The following is a 12,500-nucleotide window of genomic DNA, read 5'->3' as shown; positions in this document are numbered from 1 at the left end:
AATGTTGGTCCGGCCGGAGTTGAACTCACGACCTCCCGCGTGACAGCCCGGTGCTCAACCATCTTAGCCACCGGCGCGGTAACTATAGAATACAGGGAAACTTACGGTTACTTGTTAGATAGAGCTGCTCGGCGGCTCTCCAGTCAAGACTAAAAGGATCGATTGTATATTTGCTGCTGGATGGCTCGTCACTTACGAGTCATGTCAGATACAGTGGCTCGGCGGCTCGCCAGTCAAGAAGAATGAGTGTATGCGGCTCGACGGCTCGCCACTTACTAGTCATGTTAGGCCATCCCCTTTTTTTTCGCCGTTAAGCGTCGTCCGACCGACCCAAATTTTTGGCATTTTCCAAAAAAATAATAATAATAAAAATAAAAAATAGGTAGCGACGGTTTTAAGCCATTTTTATGTCGCATAGGAGTTTCGGTGGTTGATCCTTTTTCCCACGCTGTCTTAATTTTGCAACAACATTCACCAACTTTTCCGCCATATTGATTTTGGGTTCACGTCTTGTTGTTTTCCTGGCTCCACAGCTATGATGCTGGGGTACCAGGTCTCCAATTCCGACAATGCTTATTATTTTTTTTAGGTTTTTTTTTGTTCAATCCGACCGACCTACCCAATATCAGGAAACGCATTCGACGGTAAACGAAAAAAAAAAAAAAAGGGGGGGGGGTGAATAGCCTTACATTGATCCATATAGGGTGGCTCGGCGGCTCGCCAGTCAAGAAGGGTGAGTGTATGAAGCTCGATGGCTCGTCAGTTACGGGTCATGTTAGATTGATAGAGTGGCTCGGTAGCTCGCCAGTCTAGAAAGGAAAGCAAAAAAAAAAAAAAAAAGAAAAAAGAAAAGGAAAGGAAAAGTAACTTTATTTAAGTGTCTGGTCGTTCTAGCGCTGTAGCACTTATTGGGGAAACTGTAAAGTGAAATTAACAATGAACGCAAACCAAGTAAAATGTTGGTTTTTTAGGAGACGGGAAACCGGAGTACCGTACAAAACCTCTCAGTGCACAGTAGAGAACCAGCAAACTCAACCCACATTGGAGTCTGGGTATCGAACACGGGCCACTTTGGACTGTATGCGAATCTAGGGCTCGTCACGAGTCAAATTGAAGATAACGTTACCCAGCGGCCTTAACGCTCATTTTAGTAGTTAGCCCTAAGCCCTCTTTAAAGTTTTAGCTTTCAATTTACGGTTCGGTTAACTACATTTTTAACGAGATCGGGTGAAGAATATAGCACTCGTTCACTGATTAAGCCTGAGCACTCATTTCAGTGATTAAGCTTAAGCACTCTTTTAAAATTATAGCTTTCATTTTACGGCTCGATTAACTAAACTTTTTATGAGATCGTGTGAAGAATATGGTACTTGTTTACTGATTAAGCGCTCGTTTCAGTCATCAGGCCTATGCACTCTTTTAAAAGTTTGCTGTGGAGCCGCCAAGCCACTACGGAATTACGGCTTAAAAAATGGCCCCGTATTCTATATATAGTTGAATATTACACCTCTCGCCTTCATTTCCAATTCCTACCGTAAATAAATGTAACTAAATTTGCTGTTATTGAATGTCAGCACATAAAAATAAGACTGAACGATATATGAAGTCATCATATATGATCCTCGCAGTTGTGGACGCAATTCTAGCGATTGAGTAGAGAAGCCCGTTGAAGTCCTGAATTTTTCAGGCTTCTCTACGCAATTGCTAAAATTGTGTCCATAACTGCGAGGATCATAGCTTTACATTGTACTTGACAAATAAGATTGATCATGATTCATGAAAACGCTTGAAGTCGCAAGGAAAATGTTCGATACTCATCACACTTAACCTTCCTTAGCGCTTTTACACGTCCCTTGTGACTGTCAGTCGGTTTCAGAGATCTGTGACATTTCCAACCAACCTTCACATTGACACGAACAGTAGCATCCCACGAAAGCGCCATCAGGCGTCTTGTTGGATTTGAGTACATCTCTTATCACATGACTATCTCCGTGAGCGGGCAAGATGAACCAAATCCCGCGCTATGATTGGCTACCCGAGCGGGCAAGATGGAGCTAAACTGCCCGCTCGGGATTTCTCGCTTTGTCCCGCAGGATCAAAGGTCATTTTTGGGTGTTTTATGCCATATAATAAATCATTTATTGACCAAGCTTGTCAAGGTGGCTGGATATTGGCCTCGTTCTTTTTTTATTTGCGTGCCAATATACAGCCATCTTGACCGAACAAACTTGGTCAATAACACATCCATAGATATCCAAGCGCGCTCATGGAAAAATTAGGGAGTTTAAGAAATAAAACTTTGCACTATCGCGATCATGCGTAAGTTTTTCACGATTAGTCCATGTCGTTCACGTCGTAGAATGTGGGCGAAGTATCCTATTAGATTGGTACAAGCGGTTTCAGAGTAAAAAATAGAGAATGAAAGGTTCACATTTGTACTCTCACGTTGTCGTCAAAACCTCAAAATTGATGATTTCACGTTGTCGTCGTCGTTGTGCAGCGTGCCGTAAGAATGGAATATGTGCTTAAATGCGTAACTCGCGTGCCTCACTATTATTTTTCCTCTTTCAGCTAATGAATATTGTTGTTTTGTGTGAAGTCCCTGTTGTTTTAACGAATTTTCGGAATGTCACGTCACTCCTTTCAGGAAGTCACGCATTTGTTGCTGGGATACAAAATGGCGCAAATGTACGATTTTTGGGCTGCGACAAGGACGAAACGGAATGAAAAATAGTTCTTTATAAGAGGTGAGTTGGATATCCAAGAAAGGAGAGATTTTTTCTTTCACAGTTGAGCTAAAAGCAATATTGAATTCTAAGCATTCAAAGTCCTTTTTTATTCGTTTTTGCTCAAGCTTGTTGTTAATTTCGGATGCATGTTGCGCGCAAAAGGGGTTGAATCCGCGCTTTTCCGTTTAATTCGTTAACCAGCATTGTATAAATGAGAAATAAAAAGGGCTGGACAATTTTTGGTACGTATATAAGCTTATATTAAAGAATATACGCATTTAGCTGAACACAGCACGTTACAGCTCCATTCCCGATCACTTCATTCAACCGCAAAAACCCATTAGGTGAAAGAAATACCTCTCTGAATAACTACTAATGGACTACTGATCTATGAGACCACATAACCGCTTCTGACCACTGACCACTGACGATGATATGAAATGGGAAATATTGCCATTTATTCAAGCCCTGGTCGGTGGGGTGAAGGCTGGTTTCTGATTAAACAGCTGTGCCGTTTATCAAACGTAACAACACCGAAGGTGAACCTTCCTTTCCTTTGATTTCTTGAACACAGATGAATGTTTATACACGCTAGTATAATTCTTGCACCTTGATGGTCCGTGTATAAAGAATTAAACACAACAGCGATAAGAAATGCAACAGCAGCTAATTGTGCACGAAGCATGGAGGAAGCATTGATGGACGCTCCAGCTCGATCAGGAAGAGTCTAAAATTTAATAGTTACAAATGAAAGAGCGTCGATGAATGAATTTATCAGCACATTTGAGTGATGACATTTTGAACAAAAAGCTGGAGGTGCATTTCAAGGAAATTTATATTATTTAGTAATCTCTGGACCTTTGTTGACGATTTTTAGCTCTTGTCAGCTGCTTGTGATCAAAGAACTATCAACCAAACAGCTGTGGGTGATTTTTAGCCTGGATTCGAGAAAAGTATCCGTCGCGAATTATAGCTTTTAACGGCAACTTCAAAAAACCGCTGACGGCGTTCGTTAATAAGTTTGTTTAACCTATTCTGCTTCTTTTGGATCATTTACTTAAATTATTTATTTTGAGTTATATATCTTGGTTTATTTATTTTGCGACAGATCAGAGCTGAAAACAGCAATGGCAAATGATGGAACAAAATATTTCGAAGATTACATTCTAAGAAAGGAAGGCCGGAGTAAGGTGGGAATTTATTGAGTCTCATAAAGCTTGTCATTTCCATAAGCAAATATTTCATGATTTGAGTTCTACTGCCCAAAAAATGACTTCCCTTAAATCCACTTCCATAATTTATTCCCCGCAACACTAGCTATTCTGCGTAGCTCTTACAAATGGCTACGCAGAAATGCGTTGGATATATCAATATTCACTCATGGCTATGAGCTTTTATGGTTAAATTTGAATATTGTTTTGTTTAGAATCTCTCTTGAGACTTGTGAGACAAAGAAAACAGAACTGAGCCGTGAAATTTGACCACAAAGTCTCGTAGCCATGCCTGAATATTGATATAATGAACTCCGTCTCGACCTATTTTTCTCTTATCTACAGTTATTAGGCCTAGGCTTAGTTAGTTTTCAGTTGTAGTGCTCATCAACAGTTTTTACGGTTCAAGTAACGTTGCTGAATTATGAATAAATTGCGATGGAGTAGCTGCGTAGACGCATAGCCACCTTCCAGAGAACTTAATTAAGATAATTATGAATAAATTACAACTTAGTAGCCATAGATGCCACCTTCCAGAGAACTTGAATGAATTATGACTAAATTACAGCTTGAGAAGCCAGCATCTATAGATGCGTAGCCACCTTCCAGAGAACTTGTGTGAATTATGAATAAATTGCAATGGAGTAGCCGCATAGACGCGCGTAGCCACCTTCCAGAGAATTTGAGTGAATTATGAATTAATTACCACAGAGTAGCTGGGTAGACGCGTAGGCACCTTCCAGACAATTTGAGTGAATTATGAATAAATGAGAACTGTAGTAGCCACGTAGATGCTCTTGGCGGCTGCACCGTGTAGCTAGAGATGCGGGCTATTCTGCAATTGCTCCCTAAATTTCTAACACATAAACCAAATTTAACATGAAATGCACAGTTTTCTTTGAAATTTATTTTCTCTTTTTCACTGCTTTTCTAGCAATTTGAGTGACATAACTTCTTATAAGTTTAGGCAGAGTATCTTTCAACAACTTGATGCTCTGTCGTATTAAAAAAAAGTGTTAATATAACCAAGGGCCATATTTTAAGAAAGAAAGGGTCATTTGTGTAGTTTTCAAATTTTTGGTTCAAAAAGATTTTGTTATTTAAGATGTAAGCGCTGGGGCTGCGAAACTCTTTCGCACCCACACCTGTTATCCCAGTTAAGAATTAATTTTAACAGATATTCAAATAAGTCTGAATTTGGCCTAAAACAACATAAACTTTGGAATTACCTGTATTGCAGTTCATTGAAGAGTTAATGTTTAAAAGTACTGACCAATAACCTTCTGTTTTCCAAACTTAAGAAATGACATTTCTATTTATAGGAACCTTTCATTCTTTGTCAAAAAAAACAGCTGCATTAAAAATAATGTTCACAGTTACATTTGCATGAAAATAATGTTATGTTATTTCTTTCTTACTATAAGCAGAAATTTTTATAGTCCTCTATAAGCCACTCATTTTTTCTTTAGATTAACTGGGGTTTTCAATGAAACTTGTGTAGAGCAACCAACTAAATACATGTGTCATAATTGTAAGTTGAAAGTGAATTTGAATCTTAGGTTTGAAAGAACCTGTGTTCAGGACTGCAGTTTGGTGACAAATGGAAGCCTGTGTTTTTCTTTAGGGAAGTCGTACATCCTGGTACTTTTTGTGATACTTTGGAAAAGAACCCCCCACCTTTGCAATCATCAATCATAATTATGTGATCTGAGTTTCAGTTGATCTTGAGGGTTTTCATCTCTCAGCTAAATCACCAATCACAAACCATAAATATTATAGTGGCTGCCAGAGGTACCTTATCTATGGTTCCCACTTGATTTCATTGTGCTGCGCATGAATTTTGTAATTTGGTCCACAAGACTGCAAGTAAATATGTCTAGCTGGGCCATTTTCTCTTTCCTTTATCATCATTCGTGAGTGGGTCCACATCTCGAAAAACTTTGCCCAAGGCTATGAGTATGGCCTGAGGCCATACATGTAGGTTGGATGATTTTTTCATGGCTTAAACTATGGCAGTAGCCCTGTAATTTCGATTTAAATTTTCTCCTAAATTTCTATTTAATAACTTCAAAGTACATCATCAAAATCATAATGTCTTACATTTGTGTAATATTATCATGCATTGTATTAAACATAATGATTTTTCAAAGTTCAATCACCCAGAAGCAAGGGTGGCACAGTCGGTTAGTGCGCGGCCTTGGTGCATAAGGTCCCAAGTTCGATCACCGGATCTCGCATCCTTGTTTCAACTTCTTTCCTTTCAGTGTCGCCTAGGTAGCTTTAAATACCCTTAAAATGGAGCACAGATGGAAAGAGGGGGGTAAAATGAGCGCACCGTCAACTTCCTGGGAGAGTACTCTCTAGAGAGTAAAGGAACTTCCCACGTTAAATAACATGTACCTTTACCTTTACCTAATTATTATTCTTGAAGGACTCAAAGCACAAAATGTATAAAATACAATGCAGAGAAGTTATAAAAATATATTAAATTATTAGATTAATAGTTGAAAATGAATTTCCAACTGTGTAATTTAAACTTCTTGAGTACACAGCTTGAAGAACAAAACCAAACAGAATCTTTGTGTCTACCCAAAATGTCTCTGCTTTACAGTGTAATTGGCCAGTGTTAACTTAATGTTATTATTATTTTAATGCCAGTGGATACAATATTGGGTTGTTATCAGAGGAGTTTGGATGTTGTTTTACACAGACAAAGCCACAAATATCAGGGACAATGTAAGTATTCATTTTTAACTTTTTTGTGTCCTGACCTTCAGTTATGTCTAATAGGAAAACTGATCATTAATTATTAACCATTCAACAGTTCATTTGTTGAGTGATTCTGAGTAGTTTCTATAAGTACCGACAGCCAATAAAAAGTGTCAGCTTCTTCACTTAGAGAAGTCAGCTATGTGTACTGTCTTTCTCTAAATTGAAGTACAGTAAAGCTGTCCTCGCAAATGTTTTAACATGTAATGTTAAAACGTTTGTGAGGAAAGGTTTTTGATTCTTATGAGCTAAGGCTGAATCCAAATTAGTTTAGACACAGAGGACTTTCCACAGATAAATTACTGGTACTTACTTTATTACTTTAATTTATAGATTTAAAAAAATAGATACTTGAATATTACTTTTATAGATAATATTTATCTACAATTTGTATAAATTATGGAATATTATTTGTTACTTACACTTTAACATGATGAATGTAGAGCTACTCTGTAGAAAATTCAGTGCTTGAAATTAATGGTCTTCTGGGTGTCCCAGACAACCAGAAAGTTAAATACTGGGCGACCAGTTTTCGGTAAAATGAAAGGCTTGGTAATGCCTGTTAGTGAAGAAAAAACAACCGCAAAACAAAACAGAAAATGAATAAGCAGCAACCAACTTACCTTTCAGTTTTCTAAATTATGTCAATGTCTGAATAGTAGTGTGAAGTTAACAAAAATTAATTTGCCGCACCTGAGCGTTTTCCTGTGTTTTGAATAATTTATCTGTGGCTTTCACAAAAAAATTGCACGTGAGAGACAATATCACAAACATGTGCGCAGTGGAGATTGAAAATGCTCAAATTTAAACCCAGACTTCCCCAACGGTGAGTTGGAGTATCAACGACTTCAAAGTTTACAATGATGATACAATACAACAGCAACTATTCGATTTCTGGGATGGCGTAGTCAGTGGTAAGAGCACTTGCCTCCCACCTATGTGGCCTGGGTTCAATTCCCAGGCTCAGCGTCATATGTGAGTTGAGTTTGTTAGTTCTCTGCTCAGCACTGAGAGGTTTTTCTCTGTGAGTGAGTACTCCAGTTTTCCCCTCTCCTCAAAAACCAACATTTGACTTGATTTGCATTAATTGCTAAATTATTTCAGTCTATAGACTAGTGTCTCCAATTAGTGCCCCTAGCCCTCTCTAGAATCACTAGACTTAAATTAAAGTTCCTTTCGTTTCCTTTTTTTGTGACATGTTTCTGTAAACAACAAACTCTTGAAACTGAACAAATTGATTAATGTTCAGAAACTGGTTAACTTAAACAGCTGAAACTTGTTAGCGGCTGACTAACATCCTTTCAAAAACCTTGCTATTAACTGAACTGAAACTGAGCCTTATTTCACTTACCGGTAAATGAATTATTTGAAAATGTCAATCATAGTTTTGTGCACTTCTGGTAGTCAATTAAGTGATCAGTTTCTGTCAGGGTAACGTGTACCCAAAAAGCCACAGGCACACACTTGGGACTATAGGATACCCAGCTTGAATGCCATGTGCATCTCAACACATAAGACCCTGATTGAACCCACAACCTCCTGCATCAGAATCCGGTGCTCTCTTTGTTGGTTCTCTACTTTGCTCTGAGAGGTTCTTCTCTCGGTTCTAGTTCTGGTTGTTCCCTCTCCTCAAAAACATCTACGATTTGATATGAGTTGATGCATTTTTTTTTTATTTCTGTACACTGTCCCCAGTTTACTACATTACTCACAGTGCCTCAGCACTACAGTTAATACAGACTACTTGACACTTAAATAAAGTTTATTATTATAATTGCTCATAATAATTTTTTTAGCTAATTGGTTGCTGTTAAAATATGTAAAATTTCATATATTATTAGACCATGAGCAATGGTTTATTGTCCATCCATTGGAAGAATTAATTTTGCAATTACATACATTGTACCTATACACATGTTGCTTTTCCCTTTGTGTTTGTGGATGATGTGCGTTCAAGAAGAATTTTTTTCATTGTATTTTATTATTTTTTTGCAACATTTCAGTGTTGGGAATTACAGCACTTACAAAAACAAAAATACAAATTAGAACTAAAAAGTGCATGCTGACAATCCCCCCCTCTCCCCCCCCCCAAAAAAACAAAAAAAAAAACAAAAACAAATGATACACACACACACACACAATAGTGCTAAAACTAAACATATGACTATGTGTTAGAATATGAAGAGAGATAAGAATGCACATTTCAATGTTATACATCTCCAAAGCCACTCTTACCCTGTTTGAGTGAGTGAACTTGTCAATTATTGTTCCATTTAGCAATCTTGCATTCAAGATCAATTTGCCTCCTAGGGTTTTGGTGTTTGTTGAGCAGTTTTTGTTTCAATAACAAATATTTGCACTTGGACCTAGACCATATGCCTTCCCTACCTTTTTCTACATGTACTAATTTTATCAAATTGATGCCTCCCACCCCTCCCATGTGAACATTCATGCCTATGTTTCCAGGGTTTGCCAGCTGTAGGTCGGAGTAGTCCCAGTTAGCTGCAACTATAGTAAAAGCTTGTGGATGAACTAGATACACACAACAGCCATTTTGTGAGCTGTTGCCAATCATTTTTTTTTTATGGAAAAACTTTTTTTGTATGAAATAAAATGCCAGTCAGAAATTTCGAGTCAATGAAAGACTGTTCTAGATGTAAGTGAAAAGAGAAATACACACAGTGCACATGTATTTTACACTCACACTCTCATCCGAAAAATTGTTGATTATATTCTTATAGATATTTGCGTGCTATAAATTTTTAAATTATCATTATTATTATTATTATTATTATTATTATTATTATTATTATTATTATTATTATTATTATTATTATTATTATTAATTTTTTTATTATTACCATGCTGGTAACGTTTTGTATGATTTGTGATGTTCCAAGTGGAAAGAAAACCTTGCTTGTCTTACTAAATCTGATTGGCCCCAGTCACAAAAGTAACTCTCTAGGCTCCTGTGTACACACGTTTGAAAATGATTGATTGTGTTTTCAGTGGGCAATTAACTGGAAGAGGACCAATATACACGTATTTATATGTGTTGAAAGTGGGAACAGAGGGCAGGGAAAGAAAGGAGAAGAGAGGGCTATTACACTACAGGTAGTTTACTTCCCTGGGGGAGACTAGTCTAAGTGTAGCATTAGCTAAGGAGATTGTCTGGCCATGGGTAGACAATAAAAAACGTTGATTTCTTTTACTTGTCTTCATCGTTTAACACAGACATGTGCATTTTATGGAAAAACTTTTTTTGTATGAAATAAAATGCCAGTCAGAAATTTTGAGTCAATGAAAGACTGTTCTAGATGTAAGTGAAAAGAGAAATACACACAGTGCACATGTATTTTACACTCACACTCTCATCCGAAAAATTGTTGATTATATTCTTATAGATATTTGCGTGCTATAAATTTTTAAATTATCATTATTATTATTATTATTATTATTATTATTATTATTATTATTATTATTATTATTATTATTATTATTATTATTATTATTATTAATTTTTTTATTATTACCATGCTGGTAACGTTTTGTATGATTTGTGATGTTCCAAGTGGAAAGAAAACCTTGCTTGTCTTACTAAATCTGATTGGCCCCAGTCACAAAAGTAACTCTCTAGGCTCCTGTGTACACACGTTTGAAAATGATTGATTGTGTTTTCAGTGGGCAATTAACTGGAAGAGGACCAATATACACGTATTTATATGTGTTGAAAGTGGGAACAGAGGGCAGGGAAAGAAAGGAGAAGAGAGGGCTATTACACTACAGGTAGTTTACTTCCCTGGGGGAGACTAGTCTAAGTGTAGCATTAGCTAAGGAGATTGTCTGGCCATGGGTAGACAATAAAAAACGTTGATTTCTTTTACTTGTCTTCATCGTTTAACACAGACATGTGCAAAGTGAAATAACGATATCAATGCGTGGACTCCACATGTCAGCACATGCTAATTTGTAAACATACAAAGTTGTTTCTTACAATAGACTGTTGATCAAGACTGTCAATCAAGTGTACATTAGGAGATATCAAAGTGAGCCCGAAATCTTTAATCTCCCCTTGTTGACTTTTATGGTCCCTCCCTTTAGTCCATGGGCCAAAAGACAAAACCCCCCCCCCCCCCCCCTCCCCTCCTCGGAGACTTTTGGGGACATTATCGTTTGAAGCATAGTCTTAGGGTGTTTCAAATCAGGTTTTTCGCACTTCTCAAGTGGAGGCATTTGGCCGTACGGCCACATTCTTTAATCTGCGGCAAAAATCACAGGGTAACCTGTTTGTCGTTTTTGAAAATTACATCTAAAATGCCCAGAAAAGACACGTGACCTTCAAAATAGTGTGTGTATATTTACTCAGAATGTCACAATTGACATACATTTACATACAGATATATCTCTCGTTAGTGAGACCTCAGAAGGTCTCGGAAGCCATTCTCTACATGTTCGAAAGCAGTCGAGCATCAATACTGTTCTCGATCATAGTCACATGCAAAACATCGTCCAATTCGGGAATATAGTAATCGTTATCATCGACAAAAAATGTAGGCTAATGTTAAGAATCAACCGATTGAATACATTCAAGTTTAATGTTAACACTTCACTAACTCCAAAATAGTGGCATAATTTGCAAAACAGATAAGTTCCGTGCAAAACAAGAACCGAGATGATGACATGTGCATAACGAGAGCATCACAACACGGTGGAAGCAGGCTCATATCCACTCCACTGTAGCTGGATAGCAGCTGGTCTCCATGCCTATACTGAAATTTTGCACACCTCATCAAATTGATATTAGAAAGTCTACCACTATACATTAGGCAAGTGAAGCTCTCAAGACGTTTCAGTATTTCTTCAGAGGATAGATCCGGATACTTGCCTCCGGATACTTGTTTCTGAAGGAGTTTAAGTGGCTTTAGTTTGCCTTTCTGGACAAAGGCATTAGTGGTGTCACAACCAGTGAAGCTATGAAAGCCAAGAAGCGCTCGACACTTCCCCTCACCGAGATCGCAGGCTACTGCCTTCAAATCAATCAGCCATCCCTTGTTACCAACACCCGTGCCAAAGAGAACACTATTTGCAATGCTGAATACGTTGTAAAGAAGGAGAATAAACACAGCCGTGTCTGAAGATCAGGGGCACCCAACGAGAATATTGTTCAAACCCACTTAAACATAGCATTGTTAAACGTATTTTGGTATTTAAACGATAGATATGGGCATATTTTTATCCCCTAAAAAATTTTTCTCTGTTCGGATTTCCTAGCTGAAAGTGTAGTGATACGAAAATTATAGGGATCAAAACTTACCTTTTCGAAATTTCAGCCAGAAAAAAGGCTCCCGAAAATCCTAGGTGAACTTTTTAGGATAAAAATCCGTAAAAATGGGCAATTATTCCATTTTTCAGATGTTCGAAAAACCTAGGACAGGCAGGCAAGCAAGACATTTTAGAACAAAATTAATGTTCCGAAAATTCTAGATCTCAAATCGTCTTCCGAACAGATATTTTCCGAAAATTCACGTTGGGTGCCCCTGGAAGATCTGACTATGATAGACTTGTTGGCCGGTGTTGTTTCTGCAATGTGAAGAATCTGCAAAATTGGGAGACTAGACGCTTAAATAAAGTTCCTTTCCTTTCATTTCCTCTTCCTCCTCCACAAGGCCTTGGTTGGGACAGAAGGGGAATTTGATGTCTCAAGAGCTTGTAGATATTGTAGTTTACTCTTTGTTGGAGGAGACAATGAAGAGATTACTGAGATGGAAATAATGTAGATTTGATTTTCGAG

The 12,500-nt window shown here is 37.6% G+C and overlaps 1 protein-coding gene across 3 annotated transcripts in view; it reads left to right on the top strand.

Annotated features, from left to right (window-relative positions):
* The first annotated feature begins 2,633 nt into the window (after positions 1-2,633).
* LOC137997537 (uncharacterized) overlaps positions 2,634-12,500 on the top strand; it is a 46,116-nt gene continuing 36,249 nt past the window's right edge. For 2 of the 3 annotated variants that reach the window (XM_068843592.1, XM_068843590.1), the window contains exons 1-3: positions 2,634-2,747; positions 3,838-3,919; positions 6,599-6,676. In XM_068843592.1, coding sequence (XP_068699693.1) covers positions 3,857-3,919; positions 6,599-6,676 — 141 coding nt within the window. In that variant the 5' untranslated portion in view covers positions 2,634-2,747; positions 3,838-3,856. Of the gene's footprint in view, positions 2,748-3,128; positions 3,269-3,837; positions 3,920-6,598; positions 6,677-12,500 lie in introns of those variants that run through there. The other variant, XM_068843591.1, reaches the window with a different exon arrangement.

This window comes from Montipora foliosa, chromosome 3 (genome assembly GCF_036669935.1).
Source record: "Montipora foliosa isolate CH-2021 chromosome 3, ASM3666993v2, whole genome shotgun sequence".
Classification (NCBI taxonomy): Eukaryota; Metazoa; Cnidaria; class Anthozoa; order Scleractinia; family Acroporidae; genus Montipora; species Montipora foliosa.
This window is presented reverse-complemented; position numbering and strand designations above follow the sequence as displayed.